At 38.6% G+C, this 26,665-nt stretch overlaps 1 protein-coding gene across 3 annotated transcripts in view; it reads left to right on the forward strand.

The window, feature by feature from the left end:
- RASGEF1A (RasGEF domain family member 1A) overlaps positions 1 to 26,665 on the forward strand; it is a 170,687-nt gene that overhangs the window by 100,449 nt on the left and 43,573 nt on the right. For 2 of the 3 annotated variants that reach the window (XM_054204815.1, XM_054204812.1), the window contains exon 2: positions 13,977 to 14,091. In XM_054204815.1, coding sequence (XP_054060790.1) covers positions 14,050 to 14,091 — 42 coding nt within the window. In that variant the 5' untranslated portion in view covers positions 13,977 to 14,049. Of the gene's footprint in view, positions 1 to 13,976; positions 14,092 to 15,648; positions 15,836 to 26,665 lie in introns of those variants that run through there. The other variant, XM_054204814.1, reaches the window with a different exon arrangement.

A 26,665-nucleotide genomic window follows, 5' to 3' on the forward strand; every position in this document is an offset into this window, starting at 1 on the left:
CTTTATTCAGGACAGGCTTTTTCACAGCAGGCTTGTAAGGTGCTAGGAACAAGGCTGACAGCAACTGTCTACAAATTCAATTCTAAAATAGAGTTGTCATTAAATGACACAGATGAATTCTTTCTACAAACGTAACTCAAGTAGTTTGCATGCAGAGAATATCTTATCTTAATGTTTTTATTAGAATCAATGCAGTCAGAGGATCATTTATCATAATCGGCAGTCCTAAAATAAACATATATTGGTATTTTTGAGGACTAAAGAGTGCAGGTTGAAAGTTACATGAGGCAACAAGAGGACCTACCAGTTCATGAAACAGGACACCATGAACGGGTGCAAAAGGACTCAAAGTATTTTGCTCTTTCAAATTCTGTCAACTGAATTTGTGATAACGCTCATGAGAAATGCAGCAGATTTCCTGGAAGCGCATTCCTGAGACTGCTTGCAAGTATGCTTAATGCTAAGCTTGAGAATAAACTCTTTGACTTAAATGAAACAACAACAAATTTTAAATGGTTACACGCCTTCTTTATAAATAAGGATCTGAGAAAGGATGTGCAATACAGCAACGTAGGCTTTGCACAGATAACGCAAATATGGAAAAGGAATAAACCCCTGGATTCTGACATTTCAATTACACCCCTGTTTTGCTATATCTTTTGTGCATCTTTAGGTCTGAGAAACGCAGAGAGATCAGCACCAGTTTTTGTTGTTAACCATTTTTTGTCAAAGTTACTTGGACATATTTGAGCAACGGCTGTTAAGGTGGATTGCAGACATGCTGCTTTTAGGAGCTCTTGAAGAGACTCAAGTGTATATTTGGAACGGGGCTGGAACAAGGCAGCTTAGCACGGCAGTTAGTACGTTGGTGCAAAACCAGCAAAAGTTGTCCTGGAAACTAACTGTATTTGTAACAAGGATTTGTTGTTGTTGAAGTTTGTGAGAAAAAAATCACACCAAATTCAGCATAATAGTATTGTGCATGATGTAAAGCTGAAAAGTCAGTTAGCTGTAAACATTTGATGCTTGTTAAAGCTAACTAATCCTCTAATAGCTGCAATATTCAGATGAGAAGATCATGAGAATAGATATGTAATTAATTTTCCAATATTCCATTTGTGCCACTTCCATAATGTTCTGTTTTGTAACCAGCAAAGAGCATAGAAGAGGAGATGTTTGATTACTAGAGAAAAATAAATACAGCATTTTAAAAGGTGAAGCAGGAGGGACTTGCTGTATTACATACAAGGACACTAACTGTAATGCTCAGGAAGACTCAGGAAGAAAAACAATCAATTTATAAGCTCCTAGAGCACAATAAAGTGATGAGAAATAGACAACATGAACTTGTCAAGAACAGATCATGTCAAACCAGTATAACTTCCTTCTTTGATAGGGTAACTGGCCTATCAACAAGGATACAGCAGTAAGAGTGACATACCCTAACCATGCTCAAGCTATTGGTCAAGCTGTCTCAAATGGAGCCTAAGAAAGTTTCCTCCACAGCAGATCAGCATAAGCAGGTTCCACAATCAAATGGAAAATCATAATGGACCCACGGTTATCAGTGCCTTGGCTACTGTGTTAGCAAGCCATCTCCAGTGGGATTGTATGGGGTCTACACTTTGTTCTGCCCAGACTGTTTAGTATTTCATTAACACCATCAGCAATTATATAAATTATACATGAGAAATTTGGGAATGTTACCAAAGTGGGAGGAGATGTACTTGCGATGGCAGCATTTAAATTCAAACTGTTCCGGCAAACTAGAATTTTAAAAAAATAGGACAAAGTTCAAATTAGACATGTACGTGATGAGCCTGAAGAACTGCTAGCAAATGCACTCACACAAACAGAGGAACTCAGTAAGCAGGAGGTGTAGCAGATCATGATATGAGCCAATAACGTAACTCAGTGTGAGCGCTAAAAAATAATTTTAAGAGATGAGAGGAATGTTATATGCAAGCAGTTGTGGTAACTCTTCCACTCTCTTCAATGCTGGTGTCTCTCCAGCTGGAATACAGTACCCGCATTTGAGCTCCAAACTATAAAAACCCAGGAAGCATCCAGAGAAAAGCGAGAGATGAAAAATACTGGAAAATATCCTACAAGAAAAGAGTACAATTGTTTTGTTTACAACACACGCATTTCAAAGCCATGTGCCAAGAATACTGTGTATCTTATCTTGGGTGGATTTTAAGTGATAAGTCAGGTCTATTCCAGGCCCCATTTCTATGATGCTCTTCCTGAGGTATTTTCAACAAGACAAAACAAAACCCCACCACTGAAAGTCTTCACTGTATAAAATAGATGTAAAAGCAGAAAAGTTTACACAACAGATTTGCAAATGATAACAACTTAATTAGGTAAACCATATAATTCAGAAGTAAAAAATGAAAAACCTACTTAATCTGTACCTAATCTAAAATTAAACTGTATAACATTCTTCTCAAGAGAAGCATACACCATGAAAAGATGATACAGTGAAATTATCAAACGTACCCTTGATATTAAGAGAGCAATCAAGCCTAGTGTCCTTACATGATACAGTAATCAGAGAAATGAAAAAAATGAAGAAAGAATTCTACTCATTTCAGATTTAGCATCCAGTAACTGGGGGAGAACTCCATTTTCAGCTGTAGAAAAAAAAATAATAACAATGCTTGTCTTCCAAATCAGCTAAGATGTATTTAGTATCACATAATGATGACAAGGAAGGACTTAAGATTCAGAAAATATTTTTTAAAATATTTTGGCACTCTGACACTGACCTCAGTGGATGGAATTATATTAGGCTTGATAAATGCAGACTAATCGGGCTTTCCACAGGTGATTTCATATGCCTATGTTAACTATCTATAAGAAATCACAACTCACTTTCACAGGGCTATGATTAGTTATGAATAAGCTTTACAAAACTTTTTTCTTTTTTTAAAATGAATTCTCTTTTCAGTTCAGTGAAAGCTAAGAGGCATTTGAAATTACTTCACTTGTACAAACTATACATTATCTCTACTGGAAATCTGCATGAAAAAGGGTCCTCCCACACATACCTACAAAGGAGGGATGAAAGGTCAAAGAGAGACAGTATTGCTACGGGTTTCTTTGTCGGTTTTGTACCATTAAGTGAACAGATCACAGGACTGGATGTCATGGGATCTGGATTGTTTACCTTACTCTCCCATTAATTCAGAACGACAAAAATCACTAAGCAGAGAACCTATTGCCTTATTTGAAAATTAAATTTAGTGCTACCGCTTATGTTCTTGGAATCCTTCTCAGTCTATGAAGGAAGAGTACTAAATTAATGTTACCCTGAGAGGCAAAGAATACAATAACTACAAGAGCACTCCTGAGTCTTTGCACCCTATTTTAGGTAACTCATTCAACATCGTGTAGCCAACAAACCTAGCTGCTCAAAAATATCCAATAAAATCCAGTTCCCCACAGGAAAGATTAATTGGTTGTTGTTTGTAGCACACCTTAAGAGTCCTTAGACAAAAGATGTCTCACAAATGGTTAACGCTGATTTCAGGAACAAAAGGCTTTACACAAAGCCTTTGTTTTGGCACATAAGAAAAAATGTGAATGTACACAAATAGAAGGATCATCGGTCAAGTTCCTGATAATATGACAGCGGGGTGGGATAAAAGTAGCATATGTCTGTATAAGAAGGGCAGAACGGGCAGAAGCGTGTCTTAGCTGGCTGGGTATAAGGCAGTTGTCACCTGGAATCTGCAGAGCAGAAGTGTTAGAACAACATGATGCTTATCTGTCACCGGGTGGGATTCACCACTGTGGGCACAGCACTAGATCAGAATGCTTCTACGGCTCTCAGGCTAGACTTCCTGTGAATTACCAAGCTAGACTGCTGACAGACAGTAAATTTCTCTGTGCCCTTCCATGAAGACATATTCCCAGTGCCTGAGTGAGAATCAGCCTGCAGGTTTGTGGCAGGCAAGAGCACAGGACATGGTTTTGGCATCATCTATTCACATATATCGCCTTGTATGGCACTGAGCCTCATTTTCAGCTGATGTAATGATTTTAATGTAATTCGGCTGAGAATCTCACACACTGTCACCTTCTTGGACCTGAAAATTAAAATAAAATTTCACTTCTAATGGTGGCTTTTAAGTTCACTCCTATTAAAGTTTGCATTAAGATATGCTTTAGCTCCAGACGCCTTCCAGGGATCACAGCAGTGTCCAGTGCTACATTATATAGCTGGTACGTCAGCTTATGCATTACTAAGTCAGTTGGGTGATGCGTTGTTGGCGGCTAGCTCATTGTAGCTGCTAGACTTAGCTGATGAGGTTAAATTTCCGCTAAATACCAACACTGGCTTTCAAAGCAGTGTGATCAGAAGACATATACCACTGTCACAAACCTCATGCTAAAATACCGAGCATAAACCAACACATGGATTTATGAAAATAAATGCTTAAAGTAATCAGGCAGGACAGAAATTGCAATTCTCGCCTTTATTCCTGATCAGCTCAGCTTGTATTTGCTCATGTCACACTCATGTCACACTTACACCTGTCTTTCTCCTGAGGCATAGACAAATGTATGACAAAGAGTAGACATTATGTTCTGCTAAGCAAGCTGACTGACAGGTACCAGGGTGCCTGTTCACCTCCGAACTTCACCTTGTTACTGCCAGATTTGGACTGATTCTCTTGAGTAAAGTAGAAAACTGAAGGATGCCAGGGCAGGAGGGGGGTGTATTTGTATGGAGGTGCAGTGCTGCAGCGGGCACACCAGCACCTGGCCCGGCCCCAGGGTGACCCTGGGGAGCCTTTTCCTTGTGTTGCTGTTGTTGGGAAAACCACTCCTGGGTACCCAAGTGCTCACCACACCTGACTTGTGCCTCCCACATCATCAGCGGCAGGGAAAATATGTCCAAAAAGAAAAAAAGCAGCAAAGCAAAACAAAAAACAAACCAAAACCAAACCCAAGAATTTATTACCTTGCACAGTGGGAAAACCTAAGTGCAAAGAACTGCTGAACAGGTGCTGGTAACTGATGCACAAAGTAATTGCTACAGCAGAGGAGGGACTTGGAAGTACAGGTCTTAATAAAAATTTTCAGCACTCACTAGGGATTTATTCCCTTCCCCCGTGTCTCTTTGCTGTGATGACTGTCTCATTTCTGTAATTATCAAGAGTGTCTTTCTTGGTCAAGTTTTCCTCACCACAGCAAGCGTGTATTGCTAATGAGAAGTTTTTCCAAGAAACAGAGAACAGTTTTTCAAACTGCAAACTAGAGACATTTCTTTTGTGAGGAATTCTCAACAGCCATCAGCATCAAATCATACGCTACCCTGTCACCCACCAGTTATGAGAAGAGAAGGGTAAAGAGATGCAGAGTTGCTTGAAGGAAAGGCAACTGATGTTTTTTGCATGGGTTTTTTTGAAGATAATTTTTCTAAAAGATTTCTTAGAATTTCTCAATAAAATCCCTAAGCTGTTTATAGTAGCCTGTGACAGTTTCCATCATACTTTCAAAGTAGATATAGAAAAAAAACTTTCATTAAACTAATTTAAAAGCATGGTGTAGATTCCAACAGAAGACATTGTCCAATGAGTAGGACTCAGTAACTTCCCAATACCCTGAATCAGCTACACATTATCAACGATGCTGCACTGTGTGATGTAGTTCTCATGACTGTGCTCAGCACAGCATTGGTTTCCAATGCTTTGCCCATACTTCTATCCAGCCGAATGAGGGGTGTAATATGGTGGCACACAGAGTTTCTTCTCTGTTTTTTCAATCTGCATGATGTTTCACTCCCAAAGTGTTAAAGCACAGCCTAACACTCACTGTTTGAAATAAATACACAGATAGAATAAATTACCACATGACAGTGTGGCATACTAAAACAACCCAAAGAAAGAGATTCAGCCTGAGCTTTAGTGAAGAAGTCCATCCAGAAACAGAAACTGTAAAAAGCAAGGGATGCTTCTACCAGAATTATGTGACAAAGGAATGCCAGAAGATGCACACAAAATATGGTCAAATAAATGTTCAAAAAAGGAAGGATATGACCAAAGTTAATCCTTTACTATTGTGAAGCCAAGTGCCTTATATTTTCTTTTGCCGCTTTATGCTGATATACGTGAATCATGCTCTTTCTCCTGTACATATCACACAGCCATAAGATAAGAATCCACCAGCTGAGGTTTTCTTGGCACATTTTCTAGAGTGGTGTGGAACAGTGATCAAGCTGTGGCCTTTTTTTCTTCTTTTTTTTGGTTGCATTTGTCACAGCAACCTTTATTTATTCATTCAAGTCAATCTCCCATAGAGTGGACTTTTGCATCTACCATGAAAACAACGTGTCACTGAGAAAAACAGCAGCATTGTGAGTCATGGTAGAAGCAGAGTTCACTGTCTGCTGGCCCTCAGCCCAGATCCTGAAGTGTCCACGCTTATTTTGTAAGCCTGCACTACCATAATAGCAATATTTTATTAGCAGAGAATTTCAAACTCTTTACGTCTGGCTTTTCATGGCTACATAACGTGTGCAAAGTCCAAGTATTTCTACACTTCCTTTTCACTTCAATCCAATGAAACACAACCTGGCTGCAACAACAGCCCCCCTTCTTTCCATAAGTATTCGGCACCCTCTTACCCTCTTTCATATTGCCTTTTTTCTTGGAATAAAGCCGGCTTCTCAAACCTGTTCACCTTCTTCCACATTATCACTTTCAAACACCTTTTATAACAATTCTCATATTGTGACTGTACAAACCATTTTGAGATCAAAGAGTTTGGAGTTGCCTGTAAACAAGAAAAAATGCTGCAGATTTATGTGAGAAATTGTTTGGTGCTTTCCAAGCTGGACTTTTTTTTTCTTTTTTTCTCCTCACTTGTGCTGCTGGGTTTTTCCTTTCAGAATTAAGGATAGTTGCTTTTTCCACAGCTTCTCCTTTGGTCACATGGGGTGACCGCCTGAGGCTTCATGAGGAGGATCCTCATTCTATTCTGGGACAAGCACTGGGGGACATCAGAAAACACAAGACTGTGGCAACAGATAATAGCTGAAAGCATCAGCTTTCATACACTTCATACACTGATTGCTCTCATTGAACAAACTATAGAGAACCACCTGAACACAATGAATAAAGCAAAACACAGCCCTCAAAATAAGACACCCCCCCCAAAAAAAACAAAACCACAAGCCAAACCTCCACATTTTAACACGACTTTTCAACCAGAGAGTGTTTAGTAAGAGACAAAGGATGGTTCAGCATTAATGGTAATATAAAGTGATTCACCAGTGATGACATTTGTTTTTGGAGGAAATTAATGTTCCCGTGTGATCTGAGTATAAATATTTGTGCTAAGATGATCAAAAATGGAGATAGGGTCCAGGAATGGAGATACGCCACTGAAAATTTGGCTCAAAACTTTAAAACGTTGAGCCTGTGCCAAGCAATCCGCTTCACCAAGGAAATCCCCAGTAAATAGCCTATTTCCTAAAAAGTGTACAGCAATTCTACAGCCAGAAGGTTCCCCTTCTGACTTGCAAATAGAAATAGTTTTAAACAAAAAAAGCAGCGGACTCAGTACAAGTAATTTGAGCCCTGTATTCGGCATCATGAAGGGTTCTACACAATGAAACAGTAAGGCATAATACAGCCTTGCCAATTAGTTGCCCACTTGCAGCTTTAAGTACTGAAATTAAAATGTTCCTTGGGACATGGATGAAGACGAAACTTGAATTAAGAAAGGGAAAAGTATATATTCCATCCTCCACTTCTCCAAGAATGCTTCAGAAAAATAAGAAGAGTCAATGCTGATACAGCCACATGAATATCAAACCAAGGACAAGGGAGCTGACAAACAGCTCACAAACAAAGAAATGTATAGCAGAACCAGAAAACGGACTTGGTCCCAACTTATGTCTTCAGACACTCCCAAGATCACATTGTTTTAATCAGATTTATAGTACCAGTACATAGCTAAACTCTCTGTGAGCACATATGCCTTACTAGGTGTTCTATAATCATTATGGGTAGCAAATCATTGCATTTCTTTGTAAAGGATCAATATTCTGCTATGATCTATTACAACACCTGGAGAAAGGGGGATTGCAGTCTTTGCAGTACTGCCAACATGAGCAAAACTCTGCCATAAACACCCCACAGCTGTTCCCTACTCAGTTGTCCAAAACGTTTATTGTCTTCCTGAAAACTCTCCACAAATAGTGTCTGTCTAGTTAGTGTTTGTAGCATGACAGTCAGTGCTTGGCTCATACCTGATGGGCCCTGGCAAAGATGGGACCATGGAGGTTGTGGCCTAAGGTCCACATCTTTATTTTCCATTATGTCATTCTGAAAAGTAATAAAACCATTTAATGCCATCTTCATCAGTATGACAAGAATGCCTTCAGCAAATTGCAGAAGCAGCTATGGGAATTACTTACTCCACAGTGTCTTTGCTTAACAACAAAAGAAAAGGGCTCACAGTGAAACCAGTGTGGAAGAAAACATTTTCTTTCAGTCTGTCTCTCTCCATACCCTTTAAACATTAAGGATGTAATTGAACAGGTGTCAGAGGGAGGAACAAGGGTTGGGAGCCTAACAGCAGCTTTTAGCATGAAACAACAGCCATAGATAAAGCCTGAGGCTAAAATCTAACATCCCAGGGTCACTTTCCAAAGCACCATAAAAAGAAGCAGCATAAATCCATCTTCTTACATGCATATAAAATAACTGTCAAAGTGAGTAATCTTACCAGCATCTTTTGTCCATTTTTAAGGGTCTAAATGCAGTAATTAGCTCTACATACCTAATTTGGTGTAAAGCCTTGGCACAATATTGGGCTAATGCTGTGGTGCTGCTTCCATATGTAACCAAGTGCTTCTAACAGCATTGATCTGCACTGCATGCAGGCAGCGCCTCAAACCAGCACAGCCTGGGGTATCTGCATGATCCTGCATTGTACAGTGAAGATGTGCTCTTAGATGTTTGTAAGGAATTACAAATTTTCACTTCCTTTGCTAGCCATTAACCTGTGAGCTATGTACCAAGGGACAGCTAAAGGGAAATTTTTCTCAATTTTAAAGTAAAAGCTTAAGATAGTCATAATCTATATGTTTTCTTGATATATTTCCAGGTTTATTATATTTTCACAGTTTAACTGACAAACATAATCAAACCTAGTTTGCATCCTGTTGTCATGATTATCAGAAATTAGAAAAGGCTTTCTTTCAAATACAGAAGCTGGTTTCAAGCACAGTTTCTCTTTCTCACCAACACTCTCTTAAACAAGAAGTCATATTGGGCAATCAAAGACAACCTTCAGAAAGCCACAAATCAGACATCATGCAAAGATATTCTGGTCTTTGTTTTTAGAGTGTTTCCTCTTTCCTACTTTAAAAAAAAATGAAAGGAAACACATTTTTATTCACAATATAAGATAAATAGTTCAGAGAAGTATTTCCTCAAAGTCTTCACTACTCAATAAATGATTTAAAATTTAAAAAAATGTAAAAATTCCTGCATATTAAAAAATCATGGCTAATCTCTTTCACTTTTATTTTAACTATTCCAAGTTTACATTCAAAATAAAAGGTTCAACATCAAAAAAAGCTTAGTTCCTGCAATCCCTGCAAACGCCTTCCTAGAGTAATAGTCAAGTAGTAGAATAATGGATTAATAACCACTTTTTCCAGGTCAAGTTGCTACCCATCCTATATGAGAACACACTACTTGGCATTCCTGCTCTCATGATGAGCATCTTCTCCCTTTTGGCAAAAAGAGCAATGAAAATCTAGTAACAGCTGCCTGTTTTAGGTCAGCATTTCTTCAAAGCAGGACCTGCTGGCAGAACCATGTGTAGTAACTTTTAACAGCCACTGCAGCAGAGTCTCTGGTGTCTTAGAAAGACCGCAGATGCAGCAGGGTGCCAGATAAGTCGAACTTCTCCATCAGTACCACAGTGCTGACACCACTGAGGTTACTCGTCTGTGGACCTGGACTAAAACACAGCAAGTAGCCCCAAAAGGCAGCCAACTGAAAAGGCCTCAGCACTATTTCCCATCGCTGCTCCATCTCTCAGATGCCAGTAAATGTGCTGGACTTCCAAGAATACACACTATGACAACTTCCTACCTGGCAAACAAGATATATATCTTTTGCTATCCAACTGCTCACGATCCTCAAATAATTAGAAATAAAAAACTGTTCAACTCTCTGCATTTCCCATCCTCCTAAAGTTCCATTTCACTAACAGCAGAATCAATGGCACTAATGAATAATGACAACAAACCAGTATCAAGCAAGAGGAGACACCAAGATAACTTTTAGCATCATAATGAAGTGCAAGTCAAAATATAGGCACTATGCAGGTACAAAAAAAAATAAAGTTATATCCATATTCATATGTTGCAGCAGCCTTGACATTGCTTAGAGATAATATTCCATCAAAACTAAACTGCAGTAGTAATATTCAGAAATGGACTCTGTTGCCAAACACTTGGAGCCAATCTTCACATATCAAAAAATGGAGGGGAAAAAGTGTCTCCTTTCAAAGTCAGTGACTTCCAGTGATCAAAAAAAGGCTATGTCTGTGTTCACAATTAGAAATATTAATCAAAATCTACCCACATAAGACATCTTTTGTTCACCAGCACTCTTAGAGCTTTCTTTGGAAGTATAGTGCTTCTAATTTTAAGCCTGCAGCATATATGGGTCTTTTATACCAGGAAAAGTCACAACTGTTTGCATTCAACAATAAACAGTACTTACACATTTAAAAACTATATTTGGGGCATTAATTTAATATTATCATAATATCTCCACAAGGAGGATGTATTCATATACAGGAATAGTCACCGTTGTATTCTCTAATACCAAGTACATATTCTCTAATACAAAGTTCTGCAAAAATATACCCCCAAATTCAGTGATTTCTTTGGGATTTTATTAGCTTTTTTTGTCTTTTCCTCCAAATTACTATATAAAGTAACTGGGTGGATGGTGAAAAAAACCCATGAGAACTTTTTACTCCCACAGTAATTTCCCACTTCTCCAAAAATAAACATACCATTATGTTTTTACACTTGCTGTAGGTTCCACTACATAAAATTTTGAGGGCGATGGGGGTTTCCAGTTTATATACATAGTGGTATATTGCAGCATCAGTGCTTGCAGGAAGCTGCTCTCTTTACAAAAAGGGAAGCTGGCTGCCTGCAGTCTTCTGAAGTCACAGCCTAATTTAACCCTATATGGGCATATCCACCTTCTGCCAAAGCCGAGCCCATTCAGTCTTTTCAAGTGTTATATGTGGTTGCAAGAAGCAGAATAAGAAATGACAGAGTAAGTGTTGATTGCACCCAGGCGTATGCCTAATTCATAATGCAGCAACTACAAAAGGTCACATCTTGCTAATGCTGAAGGTCAAGACAAACTTTGCCTGGTAACTGCACGTGGATCACATTCACACTATGGCATTAAGAGGCTTTCTCTGATTCTCAGGCACGATGTAGTATGTTCAGAGGGCTGGAGCACCTCTGCTACGAGGACAGGCTGAGAGAGTTGGGGTTGTTCAGCCTGGAGAAGGGAAGGCTCCAGGGAGACCTTGTAGCGGCCTTCCAGTACTTAAAGGGGGCCTACAGGAAAGATGGGGAGGGACTCTTTATCAGGGAGTGGAGCAATAGGATGAGGGATAATGGTTTTAAACTGAAAGAGGGGAGATTTACATTAGATATTAGGAAGAAATTCTTTACTGTGAGGGTGGTGAGACACTGGCAGAGGTTGCCCAGAGAAGCTGTGGATGCCCCATCCCTGGAAGTGTTCAAGGCCAGGCTGGATGGGGCTTGGAGAACCTGGTCTAGTGGGAGGTGTTTCTGCCCATGGCAGGGGTGTTAGAACTGGATGATCTTTAAGGTCCCTTCTAACCCAAACCATTCTATGATTCTGTGTCCTGCTCTAGACTCATTTGTAATCCTCACGAGTTGACAGGAAAAGCAAAAGGAGATACCCTACAACAGGAAGTTAATACTTTTTTATTAGAGCACTTTAGGCTTTACTGGAAAAAGAAATCTTTACAAGGAAGCTGCATAAACATAGCCAGCTTCCTGGTAACCGTGTTTACTAATAAGACAATCTAAATACAATTGTGTGCTCCTACTGCATTAGGTTCTGATGGCATCTACAGCAGAGCTTGGAAGGCCTGCCAGAAGGTCTTTGAATTATTTATACAGAAGTAACCTTCATCCTTAAAGTCATTGGAGAAGCTCTCATCAATGAGTAACACATTTACTGATTTTTAAAAAACAAACAAAAAAACAGAAACAAAATATTTTCGCTTCAGTTACAGGCAAAATCTGCAGCTGTTAGCATGGAAGTGAAACAGCATTTCTTCATTGATATTATTAACACGGAAAAACCTTGTACCACATGAAAGTAACAGAACTATGTACATCCAACTCAAAATTGCATTTTTCATGTTTCTTGCTTACTTCCGATATTTCCTTTTGTTTGTACAATGAAAAAAAAAAATAAAAGGAATCAGATTTTGCTTTGAAAACAGAGTTACTTTGATTTAAAATAACCCATAGATTAATTGAGACCACATGAGCCCTACGAGTTTTTTAAAAGTCAGTTTAAACTAAGAGATTGATCAAGCACTAACTGAAAACAAAATTCATTGATGACATTGGATCACTTTGGAAAATTCAGACTTGAAGTTACAAGTAAATGAAGATTTAGTCCTTAATTCCTTATGGCCATGAAGTCATTATAGCTCTGATAACTGACTGTTAACCTGCTTGGTGTAAAATATTACAAAATATTTATACGTTTAGTCCCACACTTTTTTTTATGCAAATAAGTGGGGATTTTTAGCCTGATTTTCAAGGGAAATAAGTTTTGTGTGCTTATTCCATTTGTCTATCAAGCTCCCTCAATAGTTAATTCCAGTGAGTAATTCAGATGTGAAAAACGTAGAGGTCTTGGTGCTAAAGAAATACCTGCTCAGAGAAGAACAACTCAGGTTAGTGCCACCACTGAAGGAAAAGAGCTTCAGCTGTAAAAGACCCGTGTGGCCGGTACCAGCCTGCACGCGCACAGCTCCATTTTAATTTTTTATTTAGGGGGGGAGAAAAAGAAAAAAGAAAAACCTTGAAATTACAAACACCTCCACCCAACTCAGTGGTACTAATCACAACATAAAGATCAGCTTAGTAATGCAGCAACAGTGAATTTTCTGCAGCAAAAAAATTAAAAAAAAATCTCAAGTCCTACTAAAAACCTACAAGAGTCTGTTTTGAAGTCGGTCAGTGGTGAATTATCTCTGTGTTTATCATAACTACAGTGTGTCTTGAAACAGCTTAAATTTGGATGGTCTTCAGTCCTTTTTATCTAGGGTGCCAATAGAATTGTTGCCAGTTTCTCTATATTCTTTATCTTTATGTCGCATTTAAGACAGTTTAGTAGATATTAAACACCTATATAGTTAATGATTTATCCATCATTCTGATGAGACATGATTGTGCTGTCACTTTCCTTTATACTGCCATAGTACTTCCCAAGAAGAAAAGAAGATCTATTATTCTTCTATCACCATAACTGCATTAAGGAATAAAATTCTAAATTCTAAGGCTTTTGTTAAACAGTTTTCAGAATGCAGTTTAATAACCCACCAATTTAGCAACGTAAATATTATTGATATTCTACTAAATATTGCTTCTTAATGACTATTACAAAACTGCTGTCATTGGCGCTGGGGGGGAATTAACCCTCCCAACCCCTTTCCTATTGCCCTTCTCTCAGCACCTAGTATTTAAAATTCTGCCTTTTTCCCTTTTTTGTAATACCGTAATTTGTGCTATTTCCTCCTTCTTATGACTCTCCCCTCTCTAAAACTATGCATGTCAAATTTTCTTCTGACACAACAACACATTTTCAGTGGAAAATAACATTGTGTTCTGAATAGTAATCCATTGCACCCCTTGTTTTAAGGGGAAGGAGGCAAGACACATGACAAAAATCATAGAGTGAAATAGCTGGAAGTCCACCCACTGGGAAAGGCTGGATGGCAGAACCACTGTGCAATACTGCTGTAAAGAAATGCAAAGTAAGTATTATTTTACTTTTTATGATTCTTACGTAAAAGTTTCTTTTTTATTTGAAAGCACTGGTGTAGGATAATTTATAGTTAGAGATTTATATTGTTCAGAAATCACACTGGGCAGTCTTAGACTTGAATAAGAATTAGTTCAGACATTAGAAGCAGGTGCAGAAAGAATCTTTTTGAAGCCTAATTGTGCACTGGGAAATGCAGGCAAATGACAATGAACAGTGTCAATGGTTCACTGTAAAATTCAATATTGTTGATATTTGCTTTCAAAACCCTCTTATCCTCCTTCACCTATCCATCGTTTCCTTCCACCACTCCAGACAAACGTCTGATTAAGGGACTCATTACGTGCTGCTCAGTCACCCACTCCTCTGATCTCATCTAAACATACACATCACTTGTAAAAGTCAAATCTTTCTTATCCATTATTATCATCATTCACCTCAGATACTACGCCCCATACAAAATTAAATTAAATATATTCCACCAACCTCTTCCAAATGTATGCTACTAGCATATAATTATGTCCCTATCTTGTTACCTTCCCTTTCTAAACCATTCCTCCCCTTTTCCTCTATGGAAATGCCAGCTCCATTTCCATAAAGGTTTGCCATCTTTTGCGGTCACCTTTATGCTTTCTTCCTCATTTCCTTTGCCAATTGCTCAGTTTCCTTAGTCTCCTTATTTCCACCTCCGTATTTAAATTTCTATACCGTTATACAAAATCCAATACACAACCAAACAAATCCACTGCTGACATGCTGTCTTCATTAACTACAAACTAACATCACCTACATAGAAAATTCTTTTTGCTGTTTCCTGATTTGCCTCTGCTTGGAAGATTTCAGACTGTAGACGTATGTGGATAGAGAGAATTCCTTCTTATTATTTTACTTATCAAGGATATAATACCACTAAGGAAACTGATTCAGGTTTCCAAACAGAATATATCTGGTATTTTTTCTGTATGATTTAACTGAGCTTCTGAAGAATGTTTGGTATACTGTGGATGTTACTGTGTAAAAATAAAGTACAAAGAATGATCCAATGAAAACTGATTTTTAAATAAATAAATAAATAAATAATCAACAAGTTTAATTCCAGAGTGTTGGTGCTTAGCTGTCAGATTTCCATAGAAAACATTGTAAATAATCTGCAACTACCTTTGCAGGAATTTTATATTTTCCTGAAAAAGATAAACAAATTAAGACATTTGAGAGATGCTGTTCTAAAATCATACTAAACTGAAACCACAATTTTGGAGAAATTTTAGCAGCAATGATATAAGAAAGCAGCCTAAGTTAGAAATACCTGCCCAAAACATACTTCCTTTCCTTCCCAGCATCTGCACACTGGTCTAACTGGCATGTCAATTCCTATAACCCTAATACATAGAGAAAACAGCAAAACAACTTTGGTTTCGCTATAGCTCAAGGAGGACCATAGCAGGAATGGAAGTTCCCAGTCAGTACCCGTCAGCCCAGCACACGACACCTACGTAGTGGAAGCTGAGACTCAGAATTTCCTCTCGTGCACTACCCTCTGTAGCACTTTCATTTTTTCTGGGGTATAATTGTAATGGAAAACACAGGGCTCACCGCAGTCCCCAGCACACTTTTCCTGAACATAGACGTGAAAGAGCAGTGAAGCAGCTCTTTGCTTCCGTGACAGCATAAAGCTGGGACAGACTCCGGTGCACAGGGTGCCCGAGCTACAAGAAGACATGGTCCTTGAGACCCCGGTAAGTTTTGCGCAGTGCTGTGCTCTCTACTATCTGTTCCCATGTGCTACTGGTGTTTTAGGAGGCATATACGCTTCTGAGCAAACTACAGCAAGAGGTATTGCTACTGCAGTGACGCCAGAGTTCAGCCATTGAAAGACAGCTAGCCATGTGTGATTTAGAGTAATTTAATACTATGCTACAGAGAAAGCGCATTTAAAATTATGATGCGGCTTATAAATTCACTGCTTGTTCTGTGTCTTATGTCATAGTTAGATCACATGTAATGCATTGATAACATCCAGAAGGAAGATTATGTGGTGGTAGCTTTATACAATGCTGTTGTGGAGAAATGGAAACAGAGGCTGATATTTCATGTTGTTGTGGCACATGAATTTTTTTTTCCCCCTTTTGAGTGAAATTCCAGAAAAGACAGAAACATCAGTTTGAACCAATATTCACCAAATGTGATTGTTTCAGTATTGTGCAGGCAGGTTTAAAGTGATGCAGTGCACTGAGAGACCCTAATCACAGAATCTAAAGTTCAGCTTTCCAGGCATGTTTGATTTTGCCTTTTGGGGTCAGCCCATCGCAAACCCAGGTGGTGCTCCCCAGAACATTAATAATCAAGTTTCGGATATCCAAGTCAAAGTTAGGTATTTTGGCTCAAAGATTTCATTCTCAGTCACTTTTTTTCCTGGTTAAGTAATTAAATAAACAAAGAAAAAACCACTGAAATTTCAACAGTAACAAGGCATTTGAATTGCAACAAAATATGCCTTCTGTTAGCTTACACAACAAAATAAAGAATATTTTCTGTAAAATCAAAAAAAAAGCAGATTTTGGTATATTACAAAGAAAAACAATTAGAAAGTGAGAGGTCTTATTGCACACACGTGGGGTGTACCACTTCCAGAAAAGGTGGTTCAGGAGTGTTTTCAGTATAACTTCTACTAGGTCAGAAACTCTGTCCCGGTACTTTAAAGGGAAATGAATGTTTCTGCTGCAGCAAATAAGATCCAATCCCGCACTGAGTTTCTCAGTCTGGTGAATTTAAGCTTTAAGTGGATTGGTAGGGACCTGATGCACATAAGCCGTGCAATCCCTTGAGAAACGATTTTCAAATTAAGTAATAAGATATTGCACTGCTTACAGCTTATTAGAAAGAAACAGTGAGCAGCAATAGCACATAGCTACTATGCCTGGGATTTAAAAGCTGGATTTAGCTGTCATGTCCATAATTCTTAGTGCATTGGTTATGTAAAGGAGTAGGTGAGAGGAGGGTTTAGTTTCATATTAAGGAAAGTAAAAAGGCTCTACGGAATGTAATTGCAGGATTAGTAAAAAGTATAAGGCAGCTTTGCTCCACTATTTACATATCAAGGCATATCAATCCTTATATGGAAAACTTCAGTAATGGAAAATGAGATTCAGAAACACCTTGCTTTTAAAATTGAAGGACAAGCAATAAAATTTTTCATGTTGAAATATTATGTGTATAAAAGAAACTGGTAAATTTTCACAAGATATTTTAAAGGTTTTCTCCCTGAGGAAAAGAAATTAGATATGAGAGCTTCTTGACCAACTTTGATAGTTATGATAGTAACATCTCTGCAAGTTTCCAGATAGCCAAATGATAGTCTTACATGTTCACAGGATTTCTATACATGGGAACACTTTGACAGTAATTGCCATTAATCCTGAGGTGGAAAGCTAAGGGTAAAGGGACAGAGCAAGCAAGTGCCTTGAGAATAACCTGGTAGAGGTAACTTCATGTATGTGGACAACACCTAAGAACAGAGAAACTGTAAAGACAACAGACAAGATGGGTCAAAAGATGGAGGGTCTTGATGAACCTAGCTTGGCAGAGAAAATAGAATGATTAGAATTAAGGACAGAAACTGTCAAGTCTGGTACAATCTTGTACAAGTCTGTGCAATCCTCAGCACAGAAAATGAGGTTATCATAAAAAAAAAATCTTTAGCAAAGCTGCCACCTCAAAACTAGAATGGCGCAAAAATTTGAGATCGCACACCAGAATGCATCAGTGAAGACTACCAAAATAGCAGCTAAATTTAGGATAAAGTAGTACTAAGGGAGCAAATTACAGGACAAAAGAAGTAAAAGTCATTGACTTTAGTCTCATAGAAGCATCACATACTGGTGGAACAAGTGATCAAGTTGTATATGATTGCAAAAAGGGGTAATTAAAAATAAAATATAAAAACATTACAGAGGATTGAAGTGCTTTGCTTGTAATACACATAAAGCCAGTGACTACTGCTTTTTAATTTGTGCAAACCAATTTCAGAACCTTCTCACTGAAAGACAGAAAGTTACCATCTCTCTTAATACAGATGACATTTTAGAGGAGCTAAAAACGTAATAAATGCATAAACAGTTCACTTGAAAGTGAGGGTTATTGAAATAAGTAAGTAAGTAAGTAAATAGGTGTAAGTAAGGACCTCTAGTTTCAACCTTTAACTGTGATTGTAACGGAGTTAGATTACCCTTTGTCACACAGCCATCCTTGCACAAGCCCTTGCACAACTTCTCTCCTGTCCTAAGGAGACACAGATCAACCTCTCTGTCACATCCCATTAGGAGCAGAGCTGATAAAACGTACTGGGATTCCAAGGTGACATAGCTTCTTTCATTACGTTTGTCACAATATTGATTAGATTAGGTCTGAAGCCCTTCTTTGGCCTGCTACTGACCCATCACATCTCCTGGGAAATTCTGCAGAGTGGGAAACAAAATTGAAATCGACTGGAACAATAGAAATGTTCAAGATGGTTATAGCTCATAGGACTTGCATAGATGTGACAAGTGCTGATTTTTAGTAACATGCATCCTAATCCATTAATCCCAAACTTGATGACTAAATATTACATTGTCTTCTTCCTAGTAGTTAGCTTTCAGAAGCTTAATAGCATGAAAATAACATATCAAATATTTTTACTTCTTTCACTGGAGTAAATAACAACGTGGTCAAAGTGCTGCCCAGTTCATTTCACCCACCAAAAATTTAAAGAGTAAATAAAGAGCAGATAGGTTTGCTCTCTGTAGAGCCTTATATCGGTTGTCTTCTGCAGTATTTCTAGTTTTAGATATTACACTGCCTGCAGGATTACTGGTGATGTTTCAAGTCAGAGAACCATGCAACTGAGCCATATGGCATTCAGCTAATCTTAGCAGTCAATAGCTAAAAGATCCCTGTACCTACTCTTACATTTTCAACAGGCTTTACTTATTGGCATTAAACACTTCTAATATAATACATGCCCTTCACTGATGTAGTCTTTGTATGTGACAGATTTGACAGTTCTGAAGGCACAAAGGACTAATCTGAATTGCTAAAAGTGTTTTTTGATTTAGACAGAACGGAGGCTAGAGATTTTATTTTTCCTTTTTAAGTATAAGGTCATTTTTTTCCTCTTTCACACGAGCTACCCCTACAAATACCATGAGTAGGCATATCTGAACTACAAGGAGCCTGAGCAGTAAGTTCAGTAAATGTCACTCCTTTTCCCTACGCCTTTACCTCCTACGTATAACACCCACTCTTCTGACAGCACCGAAACTATGGTTTCATTTTTCCTTTCTTTCAAGTGTTCCCTCCTCCTCCTTATCTTCACACAGCTTTGCAAGATATGATAGCTAAGTAATTAGCATCCTATAAGTAAAATAAACATTCTTATTTGTGGTAGGGAAATTGTAGTATATCTGTCATACTCAGTAACACCACCGGAGACAAGATCACACACACTGTGATAGCCTGGGAACCACAAACTCCCATGAAACATCAACTTCCAAATTTGCTTCTTGTATGCTTCGAAGGATAAAGCAACATGAAGCAGGACACAAATTGTGTATTTCATTCCAGTTTAGCAGAACAGAGCATTGCATTTAGATCCTTTATTTATTTTATTTCCATGGGAGTAGAAAAAAACATATCAAGAGAAAAAAATAATTAAATCTGGGATTTTCTTCTACATAAAATGTTATTACTTAAATATACCTATGAAAATACACATTCCAGGTTGTTACTTTGATCCTTTTCACAAACACTAAATTTTCTTCAAAATTTAGTCCAAGAAATTCTTTTACTCTTTTCTTAAACGGGTCATGCTTTTTTTTCACTCAGAAAAAAAGGAGTAGAGTTTCTCTTAATATAATCCTAGCTTTCTTTCATAGAAACTTTTTGTATATTACCGAAAGATTTGACAGAGTAATTAATGTTGAATTGAAAAAGACTTTAAAAATGAAGGGGGCGCAGAGTAGGAACAATAATTGACAATGTTTAATTAGACTTGCCTTGAATACACTCTGGGATACTTAAAGAGATTCATCTGTATCTACAGCCATAAAGATTACTCCAAGCTCCAAGAAACTCAAACAATGTATCTTCATGCTTTGCAGAACCTTGCCTGTAGGTTACTACTGTGCAGACTTCAATTAAGATTCAATAACAGCTTTAACATCCAAAAACTATGGTTTGCACCTTAAGAATGTGAAAGAACCAATCTTCTGAGGACTGCCTGGGAATAGTGGATTGATTTTTTTATGCTTTAAGGGGTGAAAATTTTGTGGGACATTTCAGACAGAAGATTTTTTTTTCCTTGGAAGGGTAGCAGTCATATCCTACAGAAAAATGTTTAGAAGATCCTCTCCTGAACTGTCAAACAATATTCTCTAATTACACTTCTCTATGTTACACTTATGCCCTTGCTCATACCATTAGAATAAAAGTGGTACAATAGCTGCCCCCCTCACACATTACAAAATAAGGAAATCCTGAGAACAGACCAAAAGGAAAAAGAAACCATTCATCAATATCATAATAAACAACTAAAAAAAACCCAAAACAAACAAACAAACAAAAAGGAAAAAAGGTACTTTTATTGCACAGAGATATTTTTGTTTTAAACACGGCCATTCATTTTTGCCCAGAATAGATCACACAAATATAAAAGGACTTAACATGGGAAGCAATTTCCATCTTCTAAGAAGGTAATATGCAGTATGCACCCATGGAGAAAATAACTTTTGACAAGTTTTAAATGGCTTTAATGCTTTAAGGTCAAAGATGATTGCACACTCTACTAGGCCTTGTCCCACTTCCTCATTCCTATCTCTTCATCTGCTTTTCTGCATTCCCTCCTTATACAGAATACTTTCCCAGCTCATCCACATCTCCTGCTGTTCCCCCCTAGCACATACCTGCTCTCTGCCTTGTTCCCTTCTCCATACTAATCTGGTCATGCAGCCCAGCTGTTTTTTGTAGCATTCTTAATTACATTCCTCTGCTATCAATTGCTGGCCTCTTCATTACACTGCTGGGTTTGGTTACCAGTTACCAAGAATAGCATTTATTCCCATTGCCTGTTTCCCTTCACTCCCCATCATCTTCTGGTCTAAATGAAGAGATATGCTAGACCCACACACGCAGGCCTTTACAAATCTCCAGCTCTGACAAATGGTAGTTTGTAACCCACAAAGAAGAAACGTTAGCTGAAGACTGAGAGTTCTTGCAGCGTGTAGATCACAGACAACAACAGAAATGGACTTGACATAGTTGGGATTGTTTGATGGTTTGTAATGTCTCTTTACACTACAAGGACAGAAAGCTAGGATATCCTAATTCATCTTGCTCTCAGCTCCGTGAGTTTGCTACTTTGCAAACTTCAGAAGGAGGCCACAAAAAGAGGGTGGAGATGCAAAACGCAATGTCACTCTTTTGGACTATGCACAGCTTGCTTGTGCTAGGGTGCTTTCCTCTCCCTGGGTGACTGTTTCAGCCAGAGAGTCTCAGGTATAAACGTGTCCCCTGCCCGCACTCCCTTCTCACCTGCAGAGAAAGAGCTTGTAAGTCAAGTTTGAAGAGTACCGTAGAGCATGTAAAAAGAAGTGCACAGGAACCCACTTCTTTGAAATTGCTGACATTTTGGAGGATGAAAGAAGCCTGAAATCTCTAGGGCTCCAGCCTCACAGACACTAAAAAACCAAAACAAAACAAAACAACAAACCTCCCTCAAAAAGAAAAGAAATAGAAGAAGGATAAGAACTGCCTATCTGTATTTAGAAGTTCATATATTTCAGTCCCTTGAGGAAGGATATAGGTTAGGAAACTGACAGTGAAAAATATCAGATTGAAAATAAGGCTGATTTTCTGATATAGGTTTTAATTCTTTTTTTAAAATGAGAAACAGGTCTTAAAATTAAATAAAAATAATCCGCAAAAGCAATACCAATACAATTTAGCCACCAAAGGGCAAGAAGTTAGGCTAGGAATAGTCTGGCCAAATTTAATTTGCTTTCAGGGACTGTACATGTTTATCATCAGCAATAGGCATCCATTACAGTTTTTGCCACCAAGCAATAATGGAAATTAACATTACTTTTTTTTTAATGCAAGTAACAGACTGTCTTACAACACAGAGTAACTTGAAACCTAAAACTGGTACTGTGAGTCTCTCAGTAATACAGGCAACAATTTTAGCCAATCTGGATTTTTGAGAATAAACTAGAACAGCCATAAGACATCAAGACTAGCATTATTGATGACGTCTGCGGAGGTAGCACTGAATAAGATATTGCTAGCTTTGATAATCATTTGAAATGAGAATAGTAAGTCTGCACTGCTTGTACAAAAGAGACATGGGCAAGTTAGGAAAGCAAAGCAGCAGCCAAACACAGTAAGCTGAGGTGTACAACAAGACCCCAGATATCTCTGGTGGTGTGCCTGGGTCTCCATGAGCAGTAGAGACTACGGAAAAATTAGAGCAATTATCATGTTTCTCTGACTTCTGCTATGGAGCATCCATATGTGTCTCAGGACTATAAAACTGATGGCAGTACTGAATGCTTCCAAATTATAACCAGAATATAGCTTGGACACGTTATTTTATCTTCTGCCACATCTTTTGACCTTGTTTTTGGTACAGAAAAAAACCCTCTGAACACAGCGTTTGCATACTTAAGTGAGAGAAGGAACTGGTATCCCTTTACATTTTTCATTTCTGAAGGTCTTAAGGGAGGAGTGAGAATGCACAGTAAATAAATAGCTTAAGTTTAAAGAACGGATTGTAAGCAACTACAGCTTTGTCTCTTGCAAAACTATAGTCAGCGTGATTAATGGTTCAGGAATTATATTAAAGTGCAACAGCTTTCCCTGTAGACTGGTGGTACCCCAGAGAAAAAGAGTCTCTGCTTTGAATGAGAACACGAAATTTGATTTGCATATTCTAAAGAAATAATTAATAATGTCTTAATTTAGATAGAACTCTTTACAAAAGCTGCATCTTCACATTTTGATCACAAATTAAACAGGAAAAAAGTAAATAAAGTCAGGCAGTCTTTGAGCACATGAAAGAAAGGGAGAATCTGCATGAAGTCATCCTCTCTTGTAATTAATAATAACAAATTGATGGGCATTACATCTGCTCAGCACCTTCCAGTGCTGTATACCCTGCTAAAAGCTCCTTTCTTAAAGGGTTGTTTGTGCTAAAGGAAATGGAGAATTGCCAGTGAACTGAGTAAAGAAGGTTTTAGAGCTTCGGTTACTGCTGGGCAAAGATAACATCTCAGAAACTTTTGGTGTTGTGGAGTTCACCCCTAACTACTACTTTATCAGCATTCAGACCAAGCAACAATAATCAGACATTTGATGACTGAACTTAATTTTTAGGGAACAGACTGTAGAAGCCTAGTGAATTGTTAAAGGATACAGGAACTACCATAAAAATTAAGACTAAATGCTGAGTACACACACACCGATGTAAATCAGCTCTAAACCACTGTTCGAGGCAAAAGTGCCCTTACCAGGCTCTCCCCCTTGCCGGTGGCGTGGTAAGGCTGGCTCTTCCCAAAGGCTGCCTTTCCCACTCTGTTCCCATGACAGCAAGCTCCTATTTCACCAAAAGTTTAGCAACTCTTTTCTGCACTGTAGTCACTGATTAATGCCCTGACCCTTGACTCATTAACCTCAGCAGTAACAAAACAGAAGGCAAAGGCTCACAGCCCAAAATTTTCAATTGGTTTAAGTATGGACCTTCCTGTGTGGTAAAGGTGGGACTTGTAGAGTTGTTTGCATGAATAAACACAGGATTTTTTTTACCCCCCTTAGCCTTTTCTGAAATTTAGTAGCAATAAAAAAGTAAATAGGTAACTGAAACAATGCAACCTTAAATAATTCAAAGAATCACATTCTTTGCCTACCTGAAAATCCAGAGCAGCTCATGTAACAGTAAACAAGTTTTTAATCGATTCTAAAATAATATAGAAGGACAGATGACAGTAAGATTTAATTTAGTTTCTATTGGGCAGAATTTTAAAAAGCCTGAACACCCGTCTCTTAGAAAACTGAAATAGGAACACAAGTTTTAAATAAACTTCTGGGCACAGCTGCAGGGAGCAGTTCACAATTGAGCAGTCCTTGAAATGTTCTCATGCCACTTGCTGTAAGCACAGCACGGTTTTAATCACTGCAAGGAACTTCAGCTATGCCTAGGAGTTTTGTTCTTCATGGTGAGCCCAACTGGAAAAAAGCAGGCTATTGCACCATAGGGCCTCAAACGATCCCCATGCTTCCTGAGGGGGGAAGCCAATCAAGGTTGCAAAATGGAAGTCAAATGTTCAGATGAAACACGGGGCTTGGGAAGGAGGTGAGTGGTGAAAGGTCTGGGCTACCCAAGCTCTCCTTCCAGCCCCATGATTCACCTAGCATGTAACCCAGGCCAGCTACTTCCACTTCTGCCTTCCTCAGTTGCCCCACATGCAATACAGAGGGGCTGGGGACTGCTGCCAGGACGGCTCCGTGCCGCCTGGTTTTGGCACAGCTGTACAACAGGGCCTCAAGGTACTCCTGCAGAGCACATGCACACACACAGTCAGTCAGTCATAGGTGTGTTGTGAGAATTAACCCGGAGTTTCAGTGGTTTGTTTGAAGTACAAGGGAATGCTAGCTACATTTCAAAGCAATGCTAGTGCCAAGCAATGAGAAAGGAGGACTTTTATAGTTTAAAAGCTTTGATTTCTTGATTTTTCAAAGGGCAGAGTAGCAAGTCGGACTGCAAGGCTGAGCAGCCGGCTGGGAAACACTGGGGCATGAGGCCCTGCGGGAGGCCGAGCTCCCCAGGCAGGGGAGAGGAGAACAGCAGCCACCCTGTGAGCCTGGTTACAGGAGCAGTTGGAGGTCGCAGTCCTGGCAAGCAGTAGCTGCCTTCCCTGATTTCAAATAATGGCAAGGAAAGAAACGGCTATGCTTGCTGGTACTGAACAAGCCTGGAGAGCAGAAGTGAATGCTTCGCCTCTGCTGCGTAGGCTGCTGCGGAGCACGCCAGCAGGCACTGCTGCTGAACAGCTGGAAGAGTAGGCACGGGCAGAGCACAAATATGTAGCCTTAAGGATATTCACCACTGACACCAGGAAAAAATGATGGGCTGTTTGTGTGCCAGTGACTGAGTCACAGCAAACTGGCACTCCGTTTGGCAGATTTTACAGTCACTTACTGCAGTGATGTGCTTTGCGATACACCAGCATCTTAACTTACTGCTACAGTACTACTGACCTCCACTTGGGATACCTTCATCCCTGTGTTCTGATCCAATTATTTTCAATCCTCAATTAACTTACTTTAGGCATGAAAAAAAATAACTGGGAAGGGGAGAAGAGGGGAAACATAGTTGGTTGTGTCTTACAGCTGTATCTGTAATTCCAACCACAAATTATTCTTTTACCTAATTGTCAGGCAGAGAAAGCTACTGCCAGCACTTCATAACGTAGTTTTAAGCACTCACAATATCTATTTAAATCAGCAAGCAATCAGCACCCACAGCAATTAACATTACGTACACTGTACTCCTGTTGTGCATTCTCTAGTTGTTCTTTTCTCCCATGGAAATCTTTATTGCAGAGGGCTTGTTTTGACAAGTTATCTGTATTTTATTCAAGAATTCTAGGTACTTTTCACTTAATTTTCAGTTTCAGTTAGTCACCATATCCTCAAGGCATATGAACTATCAACATAAAATAACAAACAGAGCTCAACAATCAAAAATTTGTTTCCTCTTTCTTATATATTATGACTTTTTCTCCTGAGTCCACTAGGGAAATTGACAGATTTTTCACTATCAGTTATGCATTAATAGGAAAAGATAACTCGTGAAGTGAAGTAGAATGGATCTAAAGACAAACAGAAGTCTGAATTTGGCCAATTCAGTCTGAATTTTGGCCATAACCATTTGCACATTATGAGAATCAAAACTGATGTCAATGGCACTATCGAAACTAAACCAATGCTCAGCTACATGGAATATATAAAGCACGCATTTCTTATTAATTCTAACTCCGTTTCAACTCACATTCCCACACACAGAGCATCTTCCCCCATACTTGTCACAAGCAAAGTCATTTATGTTTACATAAGTGATGATAGCAGGAGTGCTACCAAAACATCAGTCCCCAGATCAAAGTATTATATATGAGACCATCCATAGAGTAACAACCAGATAGTTGTCCTGTGCAAAGTTGGGACCCATCTGATAGAAGTCACACATGATGTCTTTCCTCTCTTGTTTATTTTCTTATTCACAATAATTATTTTTTTAACATTATAGACATAGCATCGATAGAGACATAGAAATAAAATAAGTTTTGAAATAATGACAAATAATGCCTTTCGATTTATGACAACATGTGAAATGAAGATATACAATTCCTAATGTGGTGGGGTACTGAGGTCATATTAATATTTACGATATAGAATTAGTGCAAAAAAATTAAAATAAATCAGCTAACAAAATCTCCCAAACCAAGCAGGTGTCATGCAAGGCAAATGAGGTTTTCACC

This window comes from Rissa tridactyla, chromosome 6 (assembly GCF_028500815.1).
Source record: "Rissa tridactyla isolate bRisTri1 chromosome 6, bRisTri1.patW.cur.20221130, whole genome shotgun sequence".
In the NCBI taxonomy this organism is placed as follows: domain Eukaryota; kingdom Metazoa; phylum Chordata; class Aves; order Charadriiformes; family Laridae; genus Rissa; species Rissa tridactyla.